The 22632-nt window shown below is 42.5% G+C and overlaps 1 protein-coding gene across 1 annotated transcript in view; it reads right to left on the bottom strand.

Moving 5' to 3' along the window:
• The window catches only part of Rtf1 (RTF1 homolog, Paf1/RNA polymerase II complex component), a 62996-nt gene extending 40761 nt beyond the window's left edge, over window positions 1–22235 (bottom strand). Inside the window, exons 1-2 of the mRNA XM_075961836.1 lie at window positions 22022–22235; window positions 4964–5074 (exon numbers count right to left, since the gene is read on the bottom strand). Coding sequence (XP_075817951.1) covers window positions 4964–5074; window positions 22022–22225 — 315 coding nt within the window. The 5' untranslated portion in view covers window positions 22226–22235. The remainder of the gene's footprint in view (window positions 1–4963; window positions 5075–22021) is intronic.
• Between the last annotated feature and the right edge of the window lie 397 nt (window positions 22236–22632).

The raw sequence follows: 22632 nt of genomic DNA, 5'->3' as shown, positions 1-22632 counted from the left end.
AATGTATCATAATGTATGCTGCGCATGTGTACACACATACACACACATTAAATAAACATCATAAATTTTTAAAGAACATGAAGACTAGCTAAGTTTTTTCCTATTTCTATTGGGTTGTTTTTTGTTTTTTGAGACAGGGTTTCTCTGTGGCTTTGGAGGCTGTCCTGGAACTAGCTCTGTAGACCAGACTGGCTTCGAACTCAGAGAGCGGCCTGCCTCTGCCTCCCGAGTGCTGGGATTAAAGGATTAAAGGCATGTGCCACCACCGCCCGGTGATCCTACTTCTATTGTATAATTAATCAATGTACTGTATTTTATAAATCTGGTAAACACATAAGAAGCATAAAGAAAGAATACCTGCACTAAATCAGAAAAATTTATAGTCTAGTTATAGAGACAAAAAACACAAGTGGAACAGAAGTGAATCAGAGATATGTAAAATATAATTAATACTATTTGGTAGGAAGTAATGAGGTCTTTATTGGATGTATATGCTAATCATTATTATCTATATGGTAAAACAAGAACAAAATGCTCTCATTCATTTTTATTTGAAATTAAAAATTGTATCTTTTTCCAAGTAGTCTACTTTTGTTGTTGAGATAGGCTCTCTATATGCACGCCAATCTGGCCTTGAACTCTTGACCCTCCTGCCGTTAGCATTCTGAAAGCTGGGATTATTTGCATGTACCATATACATGGCTCTATTAATTTTCTTCTGTTAATACATTCATAGAGATACCCACAGATTATAGAGTGTAATTAGAGGTACAACTAGATTCAAGGGAAGATCTTGAAAAATTAGGTGAATTAAAAGAAAGAGAAGGTAGAAGCTTGGGCGGGAGGGAGATCAACAGCAAGAAGAGGTCAGAGTCTAAAGAGGAGGGTACAGGCACAAATACAGCTCAGAAAGACTGGGAATTCTGGAAGAGAAGATACAGGAGTGACAGGTGTGTTTGCTCCTCAAAACTGTTGGAAAGAAGTCTACTCATGACATCTTTAAGATGGCAACTCTCTTTAGACCTAGTAGCAAACGCCTACAATCCCAGCACTTGGGGTGACAGGAGGACCAGAAGTTCAAAGTCATTTTCTGCTACATATCAAGTTTGAGGCCAGCCTCAAAAACTAATCAATAAAAAATTAAAATTCAAACATTAGAAAAAGCAAACAAATAATTATTGTTCAGGCATTAATTTCTGCTATTTCTTTAGTTTGTTTAAATGTAGCTGATACTCAGTTCTGAACAAAACAAAAGTTCTTTAGACATTCAAAGAACTTTACTGAGGACAAGGGAGAACTCACATTTCCTTTTTATCTAGCTGGTAGTTGTTTCTAAAAAGGACTCTTGAATGTGTCTCACATAGAATTCTTGAACTTTTGATTTTGTTATGCTTTAAAGACTTATTTTTATTTTATGTGTATTAGTATTCTTCCTGCATATATGTATATGTACCACATGAGTGCCTGGAGAGAGTGTGGAATCTCCCAGAACAGGAGTTAGGGACAGTAGGCAAACTGACACATGGGTGCTGGGAACCAAACCCATATCTCCTGCAAGAGCAGCAAGTGCGTTCCCCCATCCCCATCCCCACCCCAAGATAAGGTTTCTCTGTGTAGCCCAGGCTGGCCTTGAACTCACAGAGATCCACCTGCCATTCCAGTGCTGAGATTAAAAGCGTGAGCCGCCAGCACCCCCTGGCTGCAGCAACAGCCCTTAAGAACTGGGCCAGGACCTCAAGCACGGCAAACATGCACTTTAACTTGTGAGCTACACCCTTAGCCAGTATTATGACCTTCTGCCACTGAAGTCTTTCCAGTTTCTGAGGCTTGGTTCATATGAAACAGAATGAGCCTTTCTTATTTTTATGTGTGCTGCAAGAATCATTTGCCCCAAATAACACATCAGCATATTTACTAAACCTAGGGTTACCCGTTTAAAAATATGCATGAAACATCCACTTATTCCTTCACTTGTTGGATCTTATACTTACTGTCTAGTGAATATATTCTTCTAAATGGAAAATTGTCATAAATTTTCTCCATTCCCCCTGCCCCTTATATCAATTAAGTAGCTATTATTTTGCTCAAAAACCAGAGAGCTTTTTCTCCTTGTGACAAACTACTCATTAACTCCTCCACCCAGGCCCTGCAAGGGGCTCACGTAGCTAGACTAGCCTTGGGCTTGAAGTGTAGGTAAAGATGACCTGAACTCCTCATCAGTTGCCTCTACCTTCCAAGTGCTTACAGATTTGTGCCCCCATGCCCACCTCCCATTGACCTTTTAAATTAGTTGTTCTTGGTTTGTAGCTCAGCGAGTAAAGGCACATGCTACCAAGCCTGATGACTCAAATTCAATTCCTGAAACCCACATTGAGGAAACAAAGAACTGATTACTTCTGTAAATTGTCCTCTGACCTCTCCATGTGCATCACGGTAAGCATGAACAAATACATACATTACACTCACTTGCACACAGAAGAGTAAATAAAAATTTTAGAAGGTTAAACGTAAGTGTTCTCATCAATTTTCTGCCCTACAAAATCTAAGGGTACAGGAGTATATCTATGCACATATTCATGACTCACTAATAGCAAGAGTAACCAGGCACGCACGGTTCATACTTACAATCCAGCACTTGGGACGTGGAAGCAGGAGACTGCTGCATATATTAGACCCTGTCCCAAACCAATGAACAAAACAAACAAAAGCAGAAAAAAAAACCATAACCAAGCAGACAAAGACAAAAATAAAGGAGCATATGTGAAGAAACCCTAATGAAGCTCTGGCACATGTACGATCCACCTGACTGAGGATGGCCACTTCAACAACCAAAAATTTTTAAAAGGCTGGTTTGCAAGTAGCAAAGATGTAAAATTCAAAGCAGAAATAATCCCCAGACAGATACGTGGATGAATATTCACTATGGCAAAGGAAAAAAAGACAATAGCCCCTATTTCAAATTTCCTGTTTCATGGATTCCTTAGGAATCCCCTACTCAACCTAAAAAATCTACAGCAACCTAAATCCAGATCATGGTGTAGCACTGAGTGTTCTAGTGCGAAAGTAGTAGAATGAAAAATTAAAATGCCTTTGTTACCGTCCCAACTATCCAAAGCAGTAAAACATTTGCTCTAACTCTGAATTGCTCTGTACTGGACACAGACATAGCTCCATCAAATGGAGCTACAATAAGCCTGGGGGGGGGGGGGCTGGGAACATCAGGAGGCATCAAGAACTTCATATAAGGTGCTGGAGAAAAGGCTAAGAGGCTAAGAATGCTTTGCTACTCTTACAGAGGGCTGGTGTTCGTTCCTAGCACCCATATTAGGCAGTTCACAATAATCTGTAACTCTGGCTTAAGGGAATCTAATGTTCCCTTCTGGCCCCTTCAGGCACTGGCACTCACATGCACATGCCCACACACAAATATACAATTAAAAATAAACTTTAAAGGGCTGGAGATGGCTCAGCGGTTAAGAGCACTGCCTGATCTCCCATAGGTCCTGAGTTCAATTCCCAGCAACCACATGGTGGCTCACAACCATCAGTAATGAGATCTGGTGCCCTCTTCTAGCTTGCAAGGATACATGCAGGCAGAACACTATATACATAATAAATAAGTCTCAAAAAAAAAAGAAACAAAAAAAACAAACAAACCTTAAAGGGCTAGAGAGATGGCTCAGTGGTTAAGAGCACTGGCTACTCTTCCAGAGGCCTTGAGTTCAATTCCCAGGATGCTCAGGAGTTTAATGCTTCCCCCAACTACATAGTGAGTTCCTGACCAATCAAGACTACAGAGGGAGACCCTATCTCAAAACAAACAGTAACAAGATTTTTCTGTATTGTTTATGCATTAAAAAAAACACTCAAAAAATCAAATTAACAGTTCAGAGGCCTCACAAATTTTTTAATAGATCAGGTAATTTTATTGAGGCAAATTACAGTCCCTGCATTGGAAAAAGAATAAACATTTACTACCTCTTACTGTGGGAAGCAGTCGTTTGCTGAATTATTTAAGACTAAGAGAATATTACTATAGTCAATCATAATGGAAACAGTCTCAATTTACATACAAGGAGAACTGGCAAATACTGTTCAGATGTTAATTAAACCTTAGTTTAATAAATAAACATTTTAAAATGTGTTGGAAGTATTCTCCTAGACTGTAGAACAAGAGATTGAACAGAGAGCAATGTCTCTCTCCAGGAAATCACTATGGTGAAAAGTCCTTTATGTCAAATGAGAACACCCGCCGCCGCCCATCTTCCACCGTGCTTCACTGGGCATTTGTGAAAAGTGCCCTGGCCTAGACACATAAACAGCTGTTTGGTTTGTCTTTTACCTTCCTCTGAAGTTAATGCCATCACTTTGAGGGAGGGCAAATGAGTCTTCCTAGAGAAAGCATTGTGTTTCACAGTACTGACCATAAAATAAATACAGCATCTGTTTTTTCTGTACCACCTTTCTTCTGAGACTGGACCTTGTCTAAGTGGCCTTGATCTTTCTGCTTCAGCTTCCTAAATGTTGAGATTATAGGCATGTACCACATGCCTGACTTAGAATTTGTTTTCTAATGTGAAAGCAGTATTTAAAAGATGACGTTTAAAAATTAACTAATGGCCAGGCAGCGGTGGCGCACGCCTTTAATCCCAGCACTTGAGGCAAAGGCAGTGGTTCTCTGTGAGTTAGAAGCTAGCCTGGTCTACAGAGTGAGTTCCAGGGCAGGCTCCAAAGCTACAGAGAAACCCTGTCTCAAAAAAACAAACAAACAAAAAAAGTAACTAATGTTTGGTTCTTCCACAGTAGAAAATGGACACCAGGTAATGTGTACAATTCAAGCTTTGCTTACACAATTTCTTTTCCCTACTAAGTTCTTGTAGGTCTCGGGTTATAGGTGTTAGTTTTAGGAAGCATCTTCATTAAATGCTTGCCAACCACACAGGCCTGGCTCCTCCACACCCACCTCATCATCACTGTCCGACGTCTCGGAGTCTGACGAGGCTGCAGGCTGACTCACAGGAGGCTCCTTCTCCTCAGAGTCACTGCGCTTCCGCTTTGCCAGGGACAAGAGCTCCTAATTGGGTAGAAATAGTCACATCAGTTGTGCTCAACAGAAAAGTGCCCACCTTGATCTCTTCATGCCTGTGTTCAACTTAGTACACTCATGAGCACTGAGAAGACAGGAGACCAGAATTCATGGTGCAAAACTGAAGCTTCAAAATCTGCCCTCCCGGGCTGGAGCGACAGCTCAGTGGTTAAGATCATTGCCTGCTCTTCCAAAGGTCATGAGTTCAATTCCCGGCAACCACATGGTGGCTCACAACCATCTGTAATGAGGTCTGGTGCCCTCTTCTAGCCTGCAGACATACATTCAGACAGAATATTGTATACATGATAAATAAATAAATATTAAAAAAAAAATCTGCCCACCCTTGAGGAGTCAAACAAACAGAAAATAGAACTTTCAGATTCCTCTCTACACTGTTGAGTACTGACCACTGATACTGAATGGTAATATGTTTGCAAAGGCAATCTGCTTCATGTTTCAAATGGTAGAGAGTCATGGTAAATTTTTGCAATTATGGCTATTCTATTTAATAAGCCCATAAACTATACATTTCTGGGGTCATTTTATATTTTGAAAATGTAAATTAGAAAAAAGGAGGTTATCTTTCTGATGTACAGTCCAGGGCCCCACAGTAAGTAGGACACGTGCTAGCCAGAGCTCTGATCTGACAATGCCAATACTCCCATTCACTATCTATGCCCTGTCCTGGTGATTAAATACAAGGAGGGGGGTTGTCCATTGTCACATGGTTTCCAATTACTTCTCCCATATTCTCAGTCCGGTTGTTCAAAACCATGACCAAGGGTCACTTGCTCTACTCTCTGCAATCACACCACCAGTTGACATTAGACTGTTCTTACTAGACAGCAGGCACTTTTCTCTGCATCTGACACTTGCTCTTCACCATAACTCAATACAAACTATCATCCCATTGAGAGATAAAGAAGTGCCTGGTGGGCTGGTGAGATGGCTTCAGTGTCTGCTTCAAAAGCCTGATGACCTGAGTTTGGTCCTCAGAACCCATATTAGCGTGGAAGGGAAGAACAGATTCCAAGAAGTGGTCCTCTGGCTTCTGCACATACATCAGCCCATACACACATATATACACTCATGCATCATACATACACACACAATTTTACACAAGCATCACACTTTTTTTTTCAAAAATCTATTTTTATTTTACATGCATTGATGTTTTACATGCATGTATGTGTGTCTGTGTGAGGGTGTCAGATCACCTGGAACTGGAGTTGCAGACAGTTGTGAACTGCCGTGTAGGTGCTGGGAATTGAACCCAGAGCCTCTGAAGAACAGCCAGTGCCCTAACATACTCAGCCACCCCTCTAGTGCTTACACACATTTTTTTTAAAGATTTATTTATTTATTACATATACAACATTCTGCCTCCATGTATGTCCGCACGCTAGAAACAGGCACCAGATCTCATTACAGATGGTTGTGAGCCACTATGTGGTTGCTGGGAGTTGAACTCAGGTCCTCTGGAAGAGCAGCCAGTGCTCTTAACCACTGAGCCATCCCTCCAGCCCCTTACACACACATTTTTTAAGGCAGTATGTGGAGCAGAAGAGGTTAAGTCCTGTCCCTAAGCTGTATAATACACTTAGTAACAGGAGTACATGAGTGTACAGGACTTAAACCTGGCAGCAGAATCCTGGCTCCTAATGCAGCCATGATTTACTAGTCTAAAACATTTCCTACTGTGCCAGAGAGAGTGCAGTTAATCAATACTGGCAGGAGCAACCCTTGATGACTGCAGTGCTATGCAATTAGAAGTGAAGTGCAGGACAGATTTTAAAGCAGACTGTTACAAAGCATCTGTTTTCTTCGGCCAGTCTCCTGCTATTTTAGGAGTACTGTCCTTCCTTGGCTAGGATGAGAAAATGACCTTCTGAGATTAACAGCTGGCATGCTTCTTCTTCATAAGCGGTCATGAGATGTCTGCCACTCTTCTCATGTCATTGGAGACCAAGTACACCAGATCCTGGAAAGGTTAAAGTAACTCCTACAGACCAAACGTATATTATGACAATGAAGTATTTATGCTTAATGGTTAAAAAAAAATAGCTGGGCGTGGTCACGCACACCTTTAATCCCAGCACTTGGGAAGCAGACGCAGGCGGATCTCTATGAGATGGACATCAGTCTGGTCTACAAAGTGAGTTCCAGGACAGCTAGGCTTACAGAGAAATCCTATTTTTTAAAACTAAACACACACACACACACACACACACACACACACACACACACACACACACACACACACCCCAAGGTAAGAAATAGCAAATACATACAGTTTAACACTACCAGCCGGGCGGTGGTGGCGCACGCCTTTAATCCCAACACTCGGGAGGCAGAGGCAGGCGGATCTTGGGGAGTTCGAGGCCAGCCTGGTCTACAAGAGTTAGTTCCGGGACAGGCACCAAAGCTACAGAGAAACCCTGTCTCGAAAAACCAAAAAAAAAAAAAAAAACCACTACCAAAATCAAGACACAGGACCCCAGCATCACTCCAAATTTCCTCCTCCTTTCCCGGAAATCACTGTCATGTTTTCCACCCCTACAGATTTCCCCATTAGAGACTGGTATGAGAATGGAATCACATGGTCTTGCAGCCTCTTTGAGAGTGGTTTCTTACTTTTCATTGTAAATTTTTAAATTATTTTTTGTGTGCACATGTATATGGAGGTCAGAGGACAACTTTTGAGTTTCTGTTCTCTTCTTCTACCACGTGGATCCTGAGGATCAAAATCAGATTATCAGGCCTGGCAGCAAGTATCTTTAATTGCCAAGCCATTTCACTGGCATGAATATGGCTTGATTTAATATTTACACATCTGATATTCATCCATGTTGCAACAAGTAACAGTAGCCTTTCCTTTTTTAAAAAGATTTTAACTTTTTAGATTTATTTTATATGTTTGAGTATTTTGCCTGTATGTATGCATGCATATCAAATGGGTGCTTAAGGAGATCAAAAGAGGACCTTGGATTCCCTGGAATTGGAGTTATAGATAACTAGATATTTACAGATAGTTATTGGGAACAGAATCCAGGTCCTCTGCAAGAGCAACAAATGCCTTTCTTTCTTTCTTTTTTTTTTGTTTTTTTCAAGACAGGGTTTCTCTGTTGCTTTGGAGCCTTCCTGAAACTTACTCTGTAGACCAGGCTGGCCTCAAACTCACAGAGATTCATCCGCCTCTGCCTCCCTAGGATTAAAGGCATGTGCCACCACCGCCCAATGGTGCAACAAATGCTCTTAACCACTGAGCCATCTCTCCAGCCCCATTTTATAATTTTAAATTATGTGTATATATGTGTGTCAGTTTATGCACACGTGGATTATGCAAGTGCCTGTGGAGTCTGGAGGAGAGCAGCATCAGATCCCCTGAAGTTAGAGGTAGCTATTAGTTGCCTGACATGGGTTCTGGAAACTGAACTTGAGTCCTTTGCAAGAGCAGTAAGTGTTCTTAACTCCTGAGCCATCTCTCCAGCCCAAGTGTGTCCATTTTTAATAGTAAACTTCATTCCACTATGTGAATGTATCTCAGTGTATATCATCTACCAGATGATAACTACCAGGACTGTTTCCATTTGTGGGGCAATTTCACGTTCAGTTTCTATTTCACTTGGGATAAAATAAAAAAATAGGATTGTATGTGAATTTGTTGATGGCCTTTGCCATTACACTTTGCCCTATATTACCTTAATGCAAAAGTTTACTTAAATTTTTTATTACATTTATTTGTGTGCATGTGCACGTGAAGTTGTGGAAGTCAAAGAACAACCTGTGAGAGTCAGTTCTCTCCTTCTACCAGAACCTTTCACCTGGCCTCAGGGACTGAATTTAGGTTGTCAGGCTTGGCCACAGGCACCTGTACCTGCTAAGCAATCTTGCATCACTTTGAGGACTGTGGAATTCAGTTTTAACACCAACTCACTGAACATGCATTTGGAAACACTCTTGCTCTGGTTTGAATATGCTTTGTTCCCCTAACTTTTGCAATAGTTTCTTTTTGTTTTGGGATAGAGCCTCACTTCCTGGCCCTGGTTACAGAGCTCTGACTGCCTACAGCTGGGACTAAAGGCATGTTCCACAACACCCAGCTTCTTGTAGTAGTTTAAGTCACAGAGAATTACTTGATGGTATTAAGAGGAAAGGAAGCTGACTTGGCTATGGTACGCAGAAGTGGGGCTTAAGGAAGTTACAATTTCAATTTCAGGGCTGAAGCCTGACAGCTTTGTAAGCAGATCTAATGTCTCTCACACGATGTCATCCACCCTGAGTCTGCACCATGCTGTTGGCTTCCAGCCTCCAAAATTGTAAGCTAAGTATGCTCTTTCACCCTAAGAAGTAACCTAATTCATTACAGTAATGAAATTTTGACTACAGCTTGTAATCAAGTCCTCCCTGAAACAGTAAGTATTATATTCAGTAGATATTCATTAAAAGTTACTGAAACGGGCTGGCAGGATGGCTCAGTGGATAAAAGGAACCAGCCATGAGCCTGAAAACCTGCATTCAATTCCCAGAACCCCAGAAAGGACAGAACCAACCCCCTCAAGTTGTCCACTGAATCTCACACACCTGTGTACTTAAAAGTTCACACACGACTGGGTGGTGGTGACACACGTCTTTAATTCCAGCACTTGAAGGCAGGGGCAGGCAGATCTCTGTGAGTTCGAGGCCAGCCTAGTCTACAGAACGAGTTCCTGGATAGGCTCCAAAGCTACGCAGAAAAACCGTGTCTCAAAAAACAATACAAAAAAGAACAAAGCAAGTTTCAGGACAGCCAGAGCTGTAACAGAGAAACCCTGTCTTGAAAAATAAATAAATACATAAGATAAGAATGTGCACGCACGCACACCTTTTATCTGGCATCATCAGTCTGTAACCTCAGCACTTGGAAGACAGAAAAAGAAAACTGACACAACCTTGAGGGCAGCCTAGGACTGAAGGATTTCTAGACCATCTGGGGTAGAGCGCAAGATCCTATAGCAAAAAAATAAACACAAAATAAAAAAACAAGAGATCACTTTATACTAAATACCCAACAAACGGCTTTCCATCCATTAACAGTGTATCTGACAAGCACTTTCACTTTGTGTAGCACAGTAGCTATACTACAACAGTAGTGTGGAGACAACAAGACCTTAATAGTGTGAAAACCGCCCTCTTCACTTCTGGAGCTCAATCCAGAAAGCCACTCCGGGAACTCAGATCAAACCACTCCATGGCTTAATCCTTTCTGATGGCTAGAACAATAGGCCAATAAAAATCTCCACAATATTGCACACATGAAGAGATTTTATTATTTTTATTTGTGTGTGTATGTGTGTGCACGCACATGTGCACGTGTGCCTGAGGAAAACAGAAGAGGGTGTCAGATCTCCTGGAGCTGAAATTAAAGGTGGTTGGGAGCCACCTGACAGGGGTACTGGGAACCACTCTTGGGTCCTCAGGAAGAGTTGCAAGTACTCTTAACTGCTTAGCCATCTCAAAACCCACAGGAAGAGATTTTTAAGGGTGTTTTATTTGATATCTGTATTTTTACAAAAAGTGGTCCATGGGACTGGAGATATAGCTGAATTACTCTGTAGACTTGAAGTTCTGTAAAGAAAACTTTTGTAATGAACACAACTTACTGACCTGAAGTTGGAAGTGGAAGAATGGAGAACTGAGAGAAGGAGGTGACACGGGCAGACAGTGCGGTGCCCTCCTGGGGAGACTGCTTGCCCTTCGTTTGGGAGCTTCCCTCACGTATCCAGTTTCCTCCCCAGGGAGAGCTTTTCATCCAGCCTGGTCCCATGTGACCAGTCTCACACAAAAATCACTTAGTGGGCTGGAGAGATGGCTCAGAGGTTAAGAGCACACTGGCTGCTCTTCCAGAGTCCTGAGTTCAATTCTCAGCAACCACATGGTGGCTCACAGTCATCTATAATGAGATCTGGTGCCCTCTTCTGGTGTGCAGGCAGAACCCTGTATACATACTAAATAAATATTTTTTTTAAAAAGTGGCCAGGTGGTGGTAGCGCAGGCCTTTAATCCCAGCATTCAGGAGGCAGAGACAAGTAGATAGATCTCTGTGGGCTCTAATTCCATGATGATAACAACAACAACAAAACCTATCTACCTTTTCCCTATAGCCCACTCCACAATTCCGCACTGGCCAGTCACACTTCTATGTCCACTGAGCTATTTCACTACCATCCCTGTATTTCATCTCATCCAGTGAAAACCTTGATTTGTCTTAAGAAGAATGCTGTGCGAGGTGACACTCTGATCTATCAAATTTAAGCTGAACCAAAGATGTGCTTAATGTCTCAGGGCCCAATCTACTACCCAAAGTGGTACCATATCTAGCCTGTACAGCAGTTTCAATCACACTGTTCAAAGGCCACATTTAAATAGAGAGCACAAACTGGGACCTAAAATAAAGCAAGAAACTGGACTGATAACATTAACCTATAATCTGAGATACTGGAGAGCTTTGGTAGAATGATCTTAAATCTAAGGACTCCTGAGCTACAGAGAATTCAAGGGCAGCCTGAGAAATTTAGCGAGTTCCAGGCCAGTGAGGGCTATATAGTGAGATCCTGTCTTAAAAAGAAAAAGAGGCTGGGGAGATAAATGGCTTAGCTGTTAAGAGCACTGGTTTAATTCCCAGAACCTACATGGCACCCCACAACTGTCTATAACTCCAGTTCCAGATCTGACATCCTCACACAGACACACATGCAGGCCAAACACCAACGAACATGACATAAAAATAAAGTAAAAAATGTAAAAAGAAAGAGAAAGGGGTGAAGCTATAGTTCAGTGGTAGAGCACTTGTCTAGTATGTGTCTAATACTTGGGCACAATCTTCACTATTTTTTTTTTTTTGATTTTCGAGACAGGGTTCCTCTGTAGGCTTTTGGTTCCTGTCCTGGAACTAGCTCTTGTAGACCAGGCTGGCCTCGAACTCACAGAGATCCGCCTGCCTCTGCCTCCCGAGTGCTGGGATTAAAGGCGTGCGCCACCACCACCTGGCTTTCACTATTTTTTTAATCTTCAGTATTTAAAAGAAAACAGAAAAAAAGCTCATACGAATAAAATTCATGAGGTTTCATAACTAATTAGCATGCTAAGCTCCTTTTTTCTTAACTCTATAAACATAACTAATTCCCAACAGCTAGGTATTATTTGCCCATTACAACCCTGAATTTTTTAGTATTGAAACTCCTGCATTCATAGAAACACCTCAGTCCAGACAAACTAGAATGGTTGGTTACCTTGCTACCAGCACCTATTATGTTTCAAACATAGGTTAGGTAGATAACAAAAAAAAGATACAAATGTCCTTGGTTTTATGGAATTTAAGGTCAAGAGTAGGAGACAGGCAAGAAAATAAAGGAATCAGTTCCAATAAAGCTAAGCACTAAGAAAGTGAATCCTATCTGCAGGAGAGTGGGAGAGGCTTCTCCAAGAGCTGCGAGCAGAAACTTCAGAGGAGAGAAGGGTATGGCGGCTCCCACCAGCGGCCTCCTCTGAACAGCTGAGGCCATGAAGCTGATAAGGTTGGCTCAAAGAACTGAAAGAGAAACTGTCACTGATAGTTTAAGTAAGGGGGGAATGAGGTGTGTCAGAATAAGAAGAAACAACATTCAGAGGACTGCAAACCAGGGTCAGAAGTAGAGATATTTCATTTGGAGACAGCAAGAAAGCACCAAATGGTCTGAAGTAGAGGAGTAATCTACCCACTAAGGTATTTTAGAGGAGCACTTGGAGCCAGGGTGGAAGAGTAGAGGAGTCAGTCTGAGAATTGTTCCAGCCTCCGCAGAGGAATGGTGACCTATAAAATAAGCAGTCACAGGTATGGAGAGAACTAAGAAAGAACACCCCACAGAATGTTGTATTGGCAGAGGAACGTGATTCAACAGTGGGCACTAGCTACGTACTCAGATTAAGGAAGGTATGGGCTGAAGAGACGGCTTAGCAGTTAGAGCACTTTCTGCTCTTCTAGAGGACCTAAGTTGGATTCCTGATGCCCTCTTTGTTATGCAGACATACATGCAAATAGAACACTCATATGCATTAAAAAAAAGAGTAAGGAAGGGAAAGCAGGGTGTGGTGAAGAAATGGCTCTCAGCAGATAAAGGTGCATGGCACTAAGCCGGACAACCAAAGTTCCATCACTAGCACCAATGGTGGAAAGAGCAAGCCAATTCCCAAAAGTCATCCTCTAACCTACACATGCAGGCAAGCAATGGATGATAGTCTTTCTTAGTTGGGCCTACTAGAGACTTCCTAGGACCTCTCTTTAGTGTTTTGTATAAAACACTGATATAAAGTATTCTCATACAAAAGTTTCTCATAAACTCAGGAAATGGAAACGTTATACTTTTAGCTGACAGCGTTTCTTTCATATTAGTCTGCGGTAGATTTTGAAGGCTATATATAATGAATTTATGAGCGGCAGTGTTAACTTGTCAAGTGCTACGTTTGGACAATGGTGTTACATGTAGCTTGCTGAAACTTATTTACTAGTTTCACTTGGCTTTTATTTGGAAATGATTAGAAGAGTGAAGGTTCTTCGCAGCTTTGATTAATACTGTGTGTGTGTGTGAGAGAGAGAGAGAGAGAGCGAGAGAGAGAGAGCGAGAGAGAGAGCGAGAGCGAGAGCGAGAGCGAGAGAGAGAGAGAGAGAGAGAGAGAGAGAGAGAGAGAGAGAGCGAGCGCACGCACCTGTGTGTTCATTCCTAGGTATGCTACGCAGGCACTCTATTACTAAGCTCTATGTCCAACCCCAATGGGAGCTTTGATATCAAAGTTTTTAAGAAAAATACAAAATTCATTAAAAATTTCTGCTGAGGGCTGGAGAGATGGCTCAAAGGTTAAGCAGCTCTTCCAGAGGTCCTGAGTTCAACTCCCAGCAACCACAAGGTGGCTCACAACCATCTATGAGATCTGGTGGATCTCTTCTGGCGTGCAGGCATATCTGTAGACAGAATACTGTATTCATAATAAATAAATTTCAAAAAAATTCTGCTGAGCCAAAAGTCATTTTAGAATTGGTTCTGTTGATATATTTATTGTTTACTCAACAGTAGAGATTGTTGTTTTTCAACAAATGTGTTAGGTTAGATGAACAAAATGGAAGTGTTTGCCACATTCAAGGATCTTATAGAGAGAGTGGCTTACAGTCACTTTCTTTACATTGGATTGCAGGTTATGAAGGAAGAGCAGATATATGTGGGGCTTTATATTGGCCTGATAAGGATGGCATTTAAGCTGAGAACTAGAACAGATGTTAAGAAAAAGATTAGGGCTCTGAAGAATAAAGGGAGGTTGTTGTGTGTTCATTTTTGAGAAACCAGTGTGTACAGAAGAAGCTAGGCAGGAAAGACTGAGTCCCTTTGTGAAACTGCAAGAAACCCAGAGTGAGTGAAGAGGATAGTATATGCCTTGTTTTAGTTTTTCAGACAGGATCTCATTGTGCAATGCAAGCTAGCCTTGAACCTTTTCCCTCTGTATCCTACATGCTGGCATTACAGATGTGAACTATCTAACCTAGCTGGAGAAGCAGATCTGTTTTAACTCTGAGAATGGAGAAATTAAGGTTAATGGATTATGGGCAACATTAAAAGTAAAGATGGGTAGGTCGATGGTGGCATACACCTTTAATTCCAGTACTCAAGAGGCAGACATAGGCAGATCTATGTGAGTTCAAGACCAGTCTGGTTACCAGAGTGAGTTCCAGGACAGCCAGAGCTACACAGAGAAATCCTGTCTCAAAAAACCACAAACAACAACAACAAAAAGGTAAAGATAACATGAGAAGACTTAAAAGTTTGTTGGATATTATAAGTATTGTTTCAATTAACTTCTATTTCATTTATCTACATAGTGGATATATAATTTGTCTTACTGCAAGTTGGTGTTACAAATAAATCTTCAAGCCGGGCGGTGGTGGCACACGCCTTTAATCCCAGCACTCGGGAGGCAGAGGCAGGCGGATCTCTGTGAGTTCGAGACCAGCCTGGTCTACAAGAGCTAGTTCCAGGACAGGCTCCAAAACCACTGAGAAACCCTGTCTCGAAAAACTTAAAAAAAAAAAAAAAAACAAAAAAAAAACAAATAAATCTTCAGTCATAGGCAGTGGTACATGCCTAAAGTTCCATTACTCTCAGTTAAAATGGGACACTCACAAGAGGGAGCCTATGAGATGGCTCATCAGATAAAGAAAGACACCTGCTACCAAGACCAAGTTTAATGACGTGAATTCAGTCTTCAGGACCCACACAGAGAATCAACTCCTGAAAGCTGTATTTTGACCCTCATATACATGCCATGGCACTAAAGAACCCTCACACACATAAACAAATGTAAATTTTACAAAGTTAAAACCTGGGGCTAGAGAGATGGCTCAGTGGTTAAGAGCACTGGCTGCTCTTCCAGATGTCCTGAGTTCAATTCCCAGCAACCACATGGTGGCTCACAATCATCTGTAATGAGATCTGGCGCCCCCTTCTGGTGTGCGGGCATACAAGGAGGCAGAATATTGTATACATAATAAATAAATAAATCTTGAAAAACAAAACAAAGTTAAAAAATCAAAGAGCTAGGGAAGAGTGGTTCAGTGGTAGAGAGTGCTGGCCTTGCGTGTGAAATCCTCAAGATATCTCTCTCTCTCTCTCTCTCTCTCTCTCTCTCTCTCTCTCTCTCTCTCTCTCACACACACACACACACACACACACACACAAAATGAATCAAAGCTGCCAAGAGCCTTCAATCTTCTAATCATTTCCAAATAAAAGCCAAGTGAAACTAGTAAATAAGTTTCAGCAAGCTACATGTAACACCACTGTACAAACATAGCACTTGACAAGAACACTGCCGCTCACAAATTCATTATAGCCTTCAAAATCTACAGCAGACTAACATGAAATGCTGTCAGCTAAAAGTATAACGTTTATATTTCCTGAGTTTATGAGAAATTTTGCATGAGGATACTTTATATCAGTGTTTTATACAAAACAGTAAAGAGAGGTCCTAGGAAGTCTCTAGAAGGCCCATCTAAGATAAACACTATCAATTTTTTTTTTCAATATGGGAGTTGGAATCTCAAGCACGTTAGGTGAGCACTCTAACATTAAATCATATCCCTAGCTCTCTTCTTATCTTTTGAGATGGTTTATCAAGTTGTTCAGTCAGTTTAGCCTTCATCATACTCTTCAGTGCAAATAGGCCTAAGTAGAGTGGCTGGGATTATAGGTCTGTGCCATCTTCAAAGACAAATTTCACTGCTGCCACTTAAAAGTGATGTGGTCAGAGGGTGGTGGTGCACACCTTTAATCCCAGCACTTGGAATGCAGAGGCAGGAGGATCTCTATGAGTTTTTGGCCAGTCTGGTCTAAGGAGTGAGTTCCAGGACAGCCAAAGAAACTTTTTCTCAAAACACGGAAGGGAGGAGGGAGGGAGAGAGGGAGGGAGGGAGGGAGGAAAACCAGGAATGGTGGGTCACATTGTAATCCTGGCATTTGGAAAGTTGAGGCAGGCAAACTATCATAGGTTTCAGGACAGCTTAGATATAAGTGAAACACTTTCTCTCTAAAAAAAAAGAAGAGGGGGCTGGAGAAATGGCTCAGTGGTTAAGAGCACTGCCTGCTCTTCCAAAGGTCCTGAGTTCAATTCCCAGCAACCACATGGTGGCTCACAACCATCTGTAATGGGGTCTGGTGCCCTCTTCTGGCCTGCAGACATACACACAGACAGAATATAGTATACATAATAAATAAATAAATAAATATTAAAAAAAGAGAAAAAAAGAAAGGAAAGAAAGAAAACTATAAAACATTTTAGTATGAATATACCTGAACAAGTTTTGAGACCGGCAAAGCAGCAAGAAAGAAAAAGAAAGGGAGGGAGGGAAGGAAGAAGGAAGTCTTGTTATGTAGTTCTGTCTGGCCTTGAACTGTTGCTCCTCCTGCTTCAGGTTCCTGAGTGCTAGGGTTACAGCTGTGCACTTCCATGGTAGGTTAGGGCTGAGTAAAGCATCAATGACAAGTATCCTGCAGTTTAAAATGGAAAAGGAATAGCGCAGCCAAATAAAAACCAGGGTCACTATCAGGTTACATGATAGTAACGAAAATCCTCCAAGGCTTGGAAGTATGGCCCAGTGGCACAGCTATGTCCAGCATGTATGATGTCTTGGGTTTAATCTCCAGTGTTACTTCTATGAGCATGAGTGCATACACACACACACACACACACACACAATACAAATACCTTCCTAAGAAGAAAGAATCACTGACTCAAGAAAGAAAAGAATCTCTAGGGCTGGAGAGATGGCTCAATGGTTAAGAGGACCTGGTTCCATTTCCAGCACCCACATGGCAGCTCATCACCATGTGGAACTCCAGTTCCAGGGGACCCAACACCCTCTTCAGTTCTCTGCAGTCACCAGGCATGAATGTGGTACACAAACATACATGCAGGGAAAAATATCCATATATATCAAATTTTTTCAAAGTTAAACAAATAAAGCACCTCTAGTGGCTGGGTATACAGTTCAGAAGCAAAGCAATTTAGTACAAATGATATCCTGGATTCAATGACAGCAGCAGCAACAAAAACACAAAAACCACCCCACCAATTAATCCTATTAGAGATTTAAATGCGCTAGCCGCTTTGCCATGTTAAGCATCTCTTGTCAAGTTCTTCGGGTTGCATGTATGCCCTTAACTTGGATACACTATAGGAAATAAGTAGTTATTTCTCTCCCCAACTAGTTACAATGTCTTACTAAGAAAGATGAACTTACATACAAAGTAGTGGTCTCAATCATGAACATGAATCATAATTGCCTAGCCTGTACTTGTTACAAATATAGAATCCAGGACTTTCAGTCTCTGAGGGTCTGATTTTGTAGACCGGAGGTAGAAACTATGCCCCTCAAACCCCCAACCTATTTTTTTGTTTATTTTACATTATCATTTGTGCCTTTTAAACTGGTTCATATGCATCATACACAGTGTTGGTTTTTAAAGTCAATCTACATTTTAAATAAACAACACAGGCGGTCCTTCTTCTAACCACCAAGGAAAGCACAAGTGGCTTACCGACTGTCCCTTCAGGAAGTGCTCATTTGGAGACGCTACAGCAATGCTGACATAATGGGTTAGATTCCCACCTGAAAACTCAGGAACAGCCTCCTTACTAACTGTGCACCAGTCTCCTATTAGACATTGGCAGAACTGTCATGGTTTGTTCTTTCCACAGGACCATGAACTAGCCAAGCCCAATGTGAAGCCTCCTATGAAAACTCAGCATTAGACAGGAAAGACCTGGGATACACTGCCTATGTTCTACAGACTCAAGATCCTAAAATCAGGTGGACTATAAATTTCTTCTAAACAACTTTGATAAGGCCACCCAGAAGACATATCTTTCTCTTGGTTTCCTTTGAGGGTTAGGCACAGTGCTAAACAGACAAAAACAAACAACAATAAAAACAAAGAGAAGGCACTGGTGCTCCTGTTAGGATGCACAAGGAAAGGGACTTTTGATCCAGTTCCCATCTGATTGCAAACATGCCAACAAGTAGCTGAAGGGAAGGTAGAATTGCTGTTAAAACATTTGTGGAATCATATACAAACTTCACATTCTTTTTTCAAATAGATATTTAGAATTACATCAAAAGTTGCAACCTCCTTCATTTATTACTTTGGAAATACTTTTTTTATTAAAGATATGTTTATTTTTACTTTGTGTGTTTGAGTGTTTTGCCTATATGTTTGCTTATGTATCATCCACAAACTTGGTGCCTGTGGAGGTCAGAAGAGGGGATGTGATCCCCTAGAACTAGAGTTAAAAATGGTTGTGAGCCACTAACTGAACCCAGGTTCTCTGCAAGAACAGTATGCACTTTAACCAACTGAGCCATCTATCTCTCCAGCCCCTGGAAATGCTCTTTGTGGATCCGGTAAAATATCTCTACCACCAATAGATGCACTTCGCCCAATCAATCACTCATTAAAAATCATTAAGGTCAGAATATTTGGCAGTTTAATTCATTCCTCTTTGGAACAGATGCTGTAGGAAGGCTTTACCAAGCACCCTAAACAGTCTCCCTAATTGATTTGATAACTTTCTCTATTTAGAGTACCTTAAAAACATGAGTTTTAACAACATGGAAACTGGTCATGAAACATTATTCCCTAGCTGGACACGAAGCTGGGTGTGGTGGGGACTCACGCTTGTAATCCCAAAACTCTGAAGGCTGAGGCAGGAGAACCCCAAGTACAAACCCAGCACAGACTACATAGCAAGACCTATCTCAAAAACAAACCAAGATCTAGAGCGATGGCTCCGCTGTTAGAAGAACGTGCTGCTTTTGCAGAAGACCGGGGTTTGGTTCCAGCACCCACATGACAGCTCACAACTGCCTGTAACTCCAGCTCCAAGCAGTCCAATACCCTCCTCTGGTCTCCATGAGCAACAGGTACACACATGGTCCAGATACACATGAAAGAAAAACACTCATACATGTTAAAAAAAAAATGTTTAGGGGCTGGAGAGATGGCTCAGCAGTTAAGAGCACTGACTGTTCTTCCAGGGGACCCAGGTTCAATTCCAAGCACCGCATGGCAGCTCCTAACTGTTTGTAACCCCAGTTCCAGGGAATCTGGTACCCTCACACTGACACACAGGCAGGGAAAACATCAATGCATATTATATATATAATATATATATGTGTGTGATATATATATCACATATATTTTTAAACAAATCAAAACAATTTTTAAAGGCAACATTATTCTCATTTTGCAATATGAAAAACTAAAAATTAGCCGGGCGGTGGTGGCGCACGCCTTTAATCCCAGCACTCGGGAGGCAGAGGCAGGCGGATCTCTGTGAGTTCGAGACCAGCCTGGTCTACAGAGCTAGTTCCAGGACAGGCTCCAAAGCCACAGAGAAACCCTGTCTCGAAAAACAAAAAAAAAAAAAAAACAAAAAAAAAAAAAAACAAAAAGAAAAACTAAAAATTAATACATACTAACCTGATGTAGTAGAAACTTGCAAATGTCTGGGTTAGATTCCATTTCTACTACTTACTAGAGAATTACTTAGCTCCTTTAATCTCATTTTCTTCATATGTAAAGTGGGAAAAACATGTTCAACTTCACCGTGATTTGAAAATGTGACCATGTAAATAAAGAGCACTTAGTCAAGGTATTTCATTTATTCCAGATATAATGTAAATGATTACATCTACACTCCACAAAATAGAGGGGCAGAGGTATGATATAGATTCTAATCTTCCTACCAGTCTAAAAATTTATCAATAAAACTTTTTATAGACAGCAATACTTTTTTGGTAGATATTCAGGAGTCTTTCAATGAAAATGCCTTCAATTTATTCACTCAGTTCCTATCTCTAAACAGGGTTTCCTGTCCTTGGATAGTCCTTTTACTGGCCCCATTACTTTTCCACCTCCCTACCACCATTTTTTTTTTTGGACTGGGTGTAGTGATCCATGCCTGATAACCCTGCACTCAAGAGTCAAGGTAGAACTAGTTTAGTTCAATAACAGATTAGGCTATAGTCTGAGATGCTGTATCAAAAAAGAAAAACTTGTGTGTGTGTGTGTGTGTGTGTGTGTGTGTGTGTGTGTGTAGGAGGGGCTTTCTTCAGATTAAAGCCTTAACAGTCTTTCCCTCTTAAAAGTCCTCCCTTTTCAAGCCAAAACTAATTCTGAGACCTCTGGTCTATTAATGAAAACTCCCAAGAAGGTTTTTATACAAAAACTTTGTAGCTTATACCAACATTATTATAAACATTTGATCCATGTAACTGCCCAATTCAATACACAAGGCTGCTGGTATATGCCTCTACTTTACAGTGGAGACCAAAGGCACATGGCTAGAAAGCAATTAGGACTCAGAATTTCAGATTCCGAATTTAGTAATCTACTCCATTTATAAAGCTATTGTAACTTGCATACTCTTCCTCTATGTCACTCATGAAACATGGAGGAAACCATCTTTGTACCTCCTGATACCATCAGAGTACCGCAACAATTACAGCTTCCTCCCTGTAGTGTTTTCTAGACTACACAAGCAATGCAGGCTACTCCAAGACACTAAGTCCACAAAAAATGCAGGCTACTACTCCGAGACATGAAGGCCACAAGTTACTTTCAATACTTGCTCCCCGATCTTCAAGTGAAAAAGAATGCCGGCTGCATAAAAAAAGGCTAAGATAAGAGCCTGTGCCACAGTCCCTCTATGCCCCACCCCACACACACAGTTCCCAACTTTCAATTATCTGTCCTCTTTCCTCCTCCCTGGATAGGAGTTTTTTGTCTGACATCCCAACGGGAACCCATTTCGACGGTAAATGACCCTAGTCTCCAAAGAGACCACAGCTAAGTCTTCCTCCCCAAACACTGCGGAAGCTCTTCGGGACATTTATGGATGTCCCTCCTATGTCCACATGTCCGATCTGAAAAACTTCATCTTCCTTCCAGAGTCCACACCTTCAAGGCTATTTTTCCCTCCCACAGCCCATGCTCACTCTTGCACCTCCTCCAAAATCTCCCAGCCATTGGGGCTGGCGGACGATACTTCCTATCTCGCCCGGCCTACAGTCATGACGCCCTGAACCGGCCCGAGTAGACAGCGGCCCCCTTCAGTACCCCAAACCCCGAGGCCCATCAGCCCCGATCCCTGCCCCGCCTCCCGGCCCGAGGCGCCAAGTCCTCGGGGCACAGTCTCCAGGCCTGGCCCTGGCTCCTAGGGCCTAAGACTCAGCGGGGAGACAGGAAGGTGCTGCAGCAGCGGGTCGGACACCGGGCGAGTATGACGCTCCGGCCGGGCGGCTCACGGCTCCCGTGGCCAGGACTCAGCCCTCCCGCTCTGCCGGCCCGCGCCTCCGCGGCCTGCCCTCACCTGATCCAGGTTCTCGTCGCTGCCGCTGTCCTCAGTATCCGAGTCGATTACGACACGGCCTTTCCGCTTCTTTACCATGGTGGTCCCCCGGCTCCCACGCCGGACGCCGCCGGGACTACCCTCTTGCCCGCCTGCCAGTGGGACCGCCACTGCCGCCACCGCCGCCGCCGCCGTCGCTCGACCCACACAAAGGCGACCGCGCATGCGCGCTCCGCTCCGCCCCTGGCCCCGCCCCCCGCCAGGCGCACGCCGTTCGCCAATGCCTGGCGCCCCGCCCCGCCCCACCCCCGACGCAGCGCGAGGGGCGGGGCTACGCTCCTGCTGGTTCCGGGCGGGAGTTACCCGGTCTCTTTCGGCGGGCCGGGTGTTGGAGCTGCGGGTTTCCTAGGGATTCTCTGCTAGAAGCTAGTTTGAGACGCCGGACCAGGGTCCACCCTGAAGAATCTCATGCGTTTCCAGCCTTGGAAGGCAACTTCAGGAGCCACCAGAGTGGACGACAGTTCCCGTGGAACTTGCTGAGGGCGCGGGTGGAGGAATCGGAGCCTGCCTGCCTGCCTGGGACGTATTAGTGACAGCGGAACAGCGACCCAAAGAGTGGGGAAGAATATTCC

This window comes from Microtus pennsylvanicus, chromosome 2 (genome assembly GCF_037038515.1).
Source record: "Microtus pennsylvanicus isolate mMicPen1 chromosome 2, mMicPen1.hap1, whole genome shotgun sequence".
Lineage (NCBI taxonomy): Eukaryota > Metazoa > Chordata > Mammalia > Rodentia > Cricetidae > Microtus > Microtus pennsylvanicus.
This window is presented reverse-complemented; position numbering and strand designations above follow the sequence as displayed.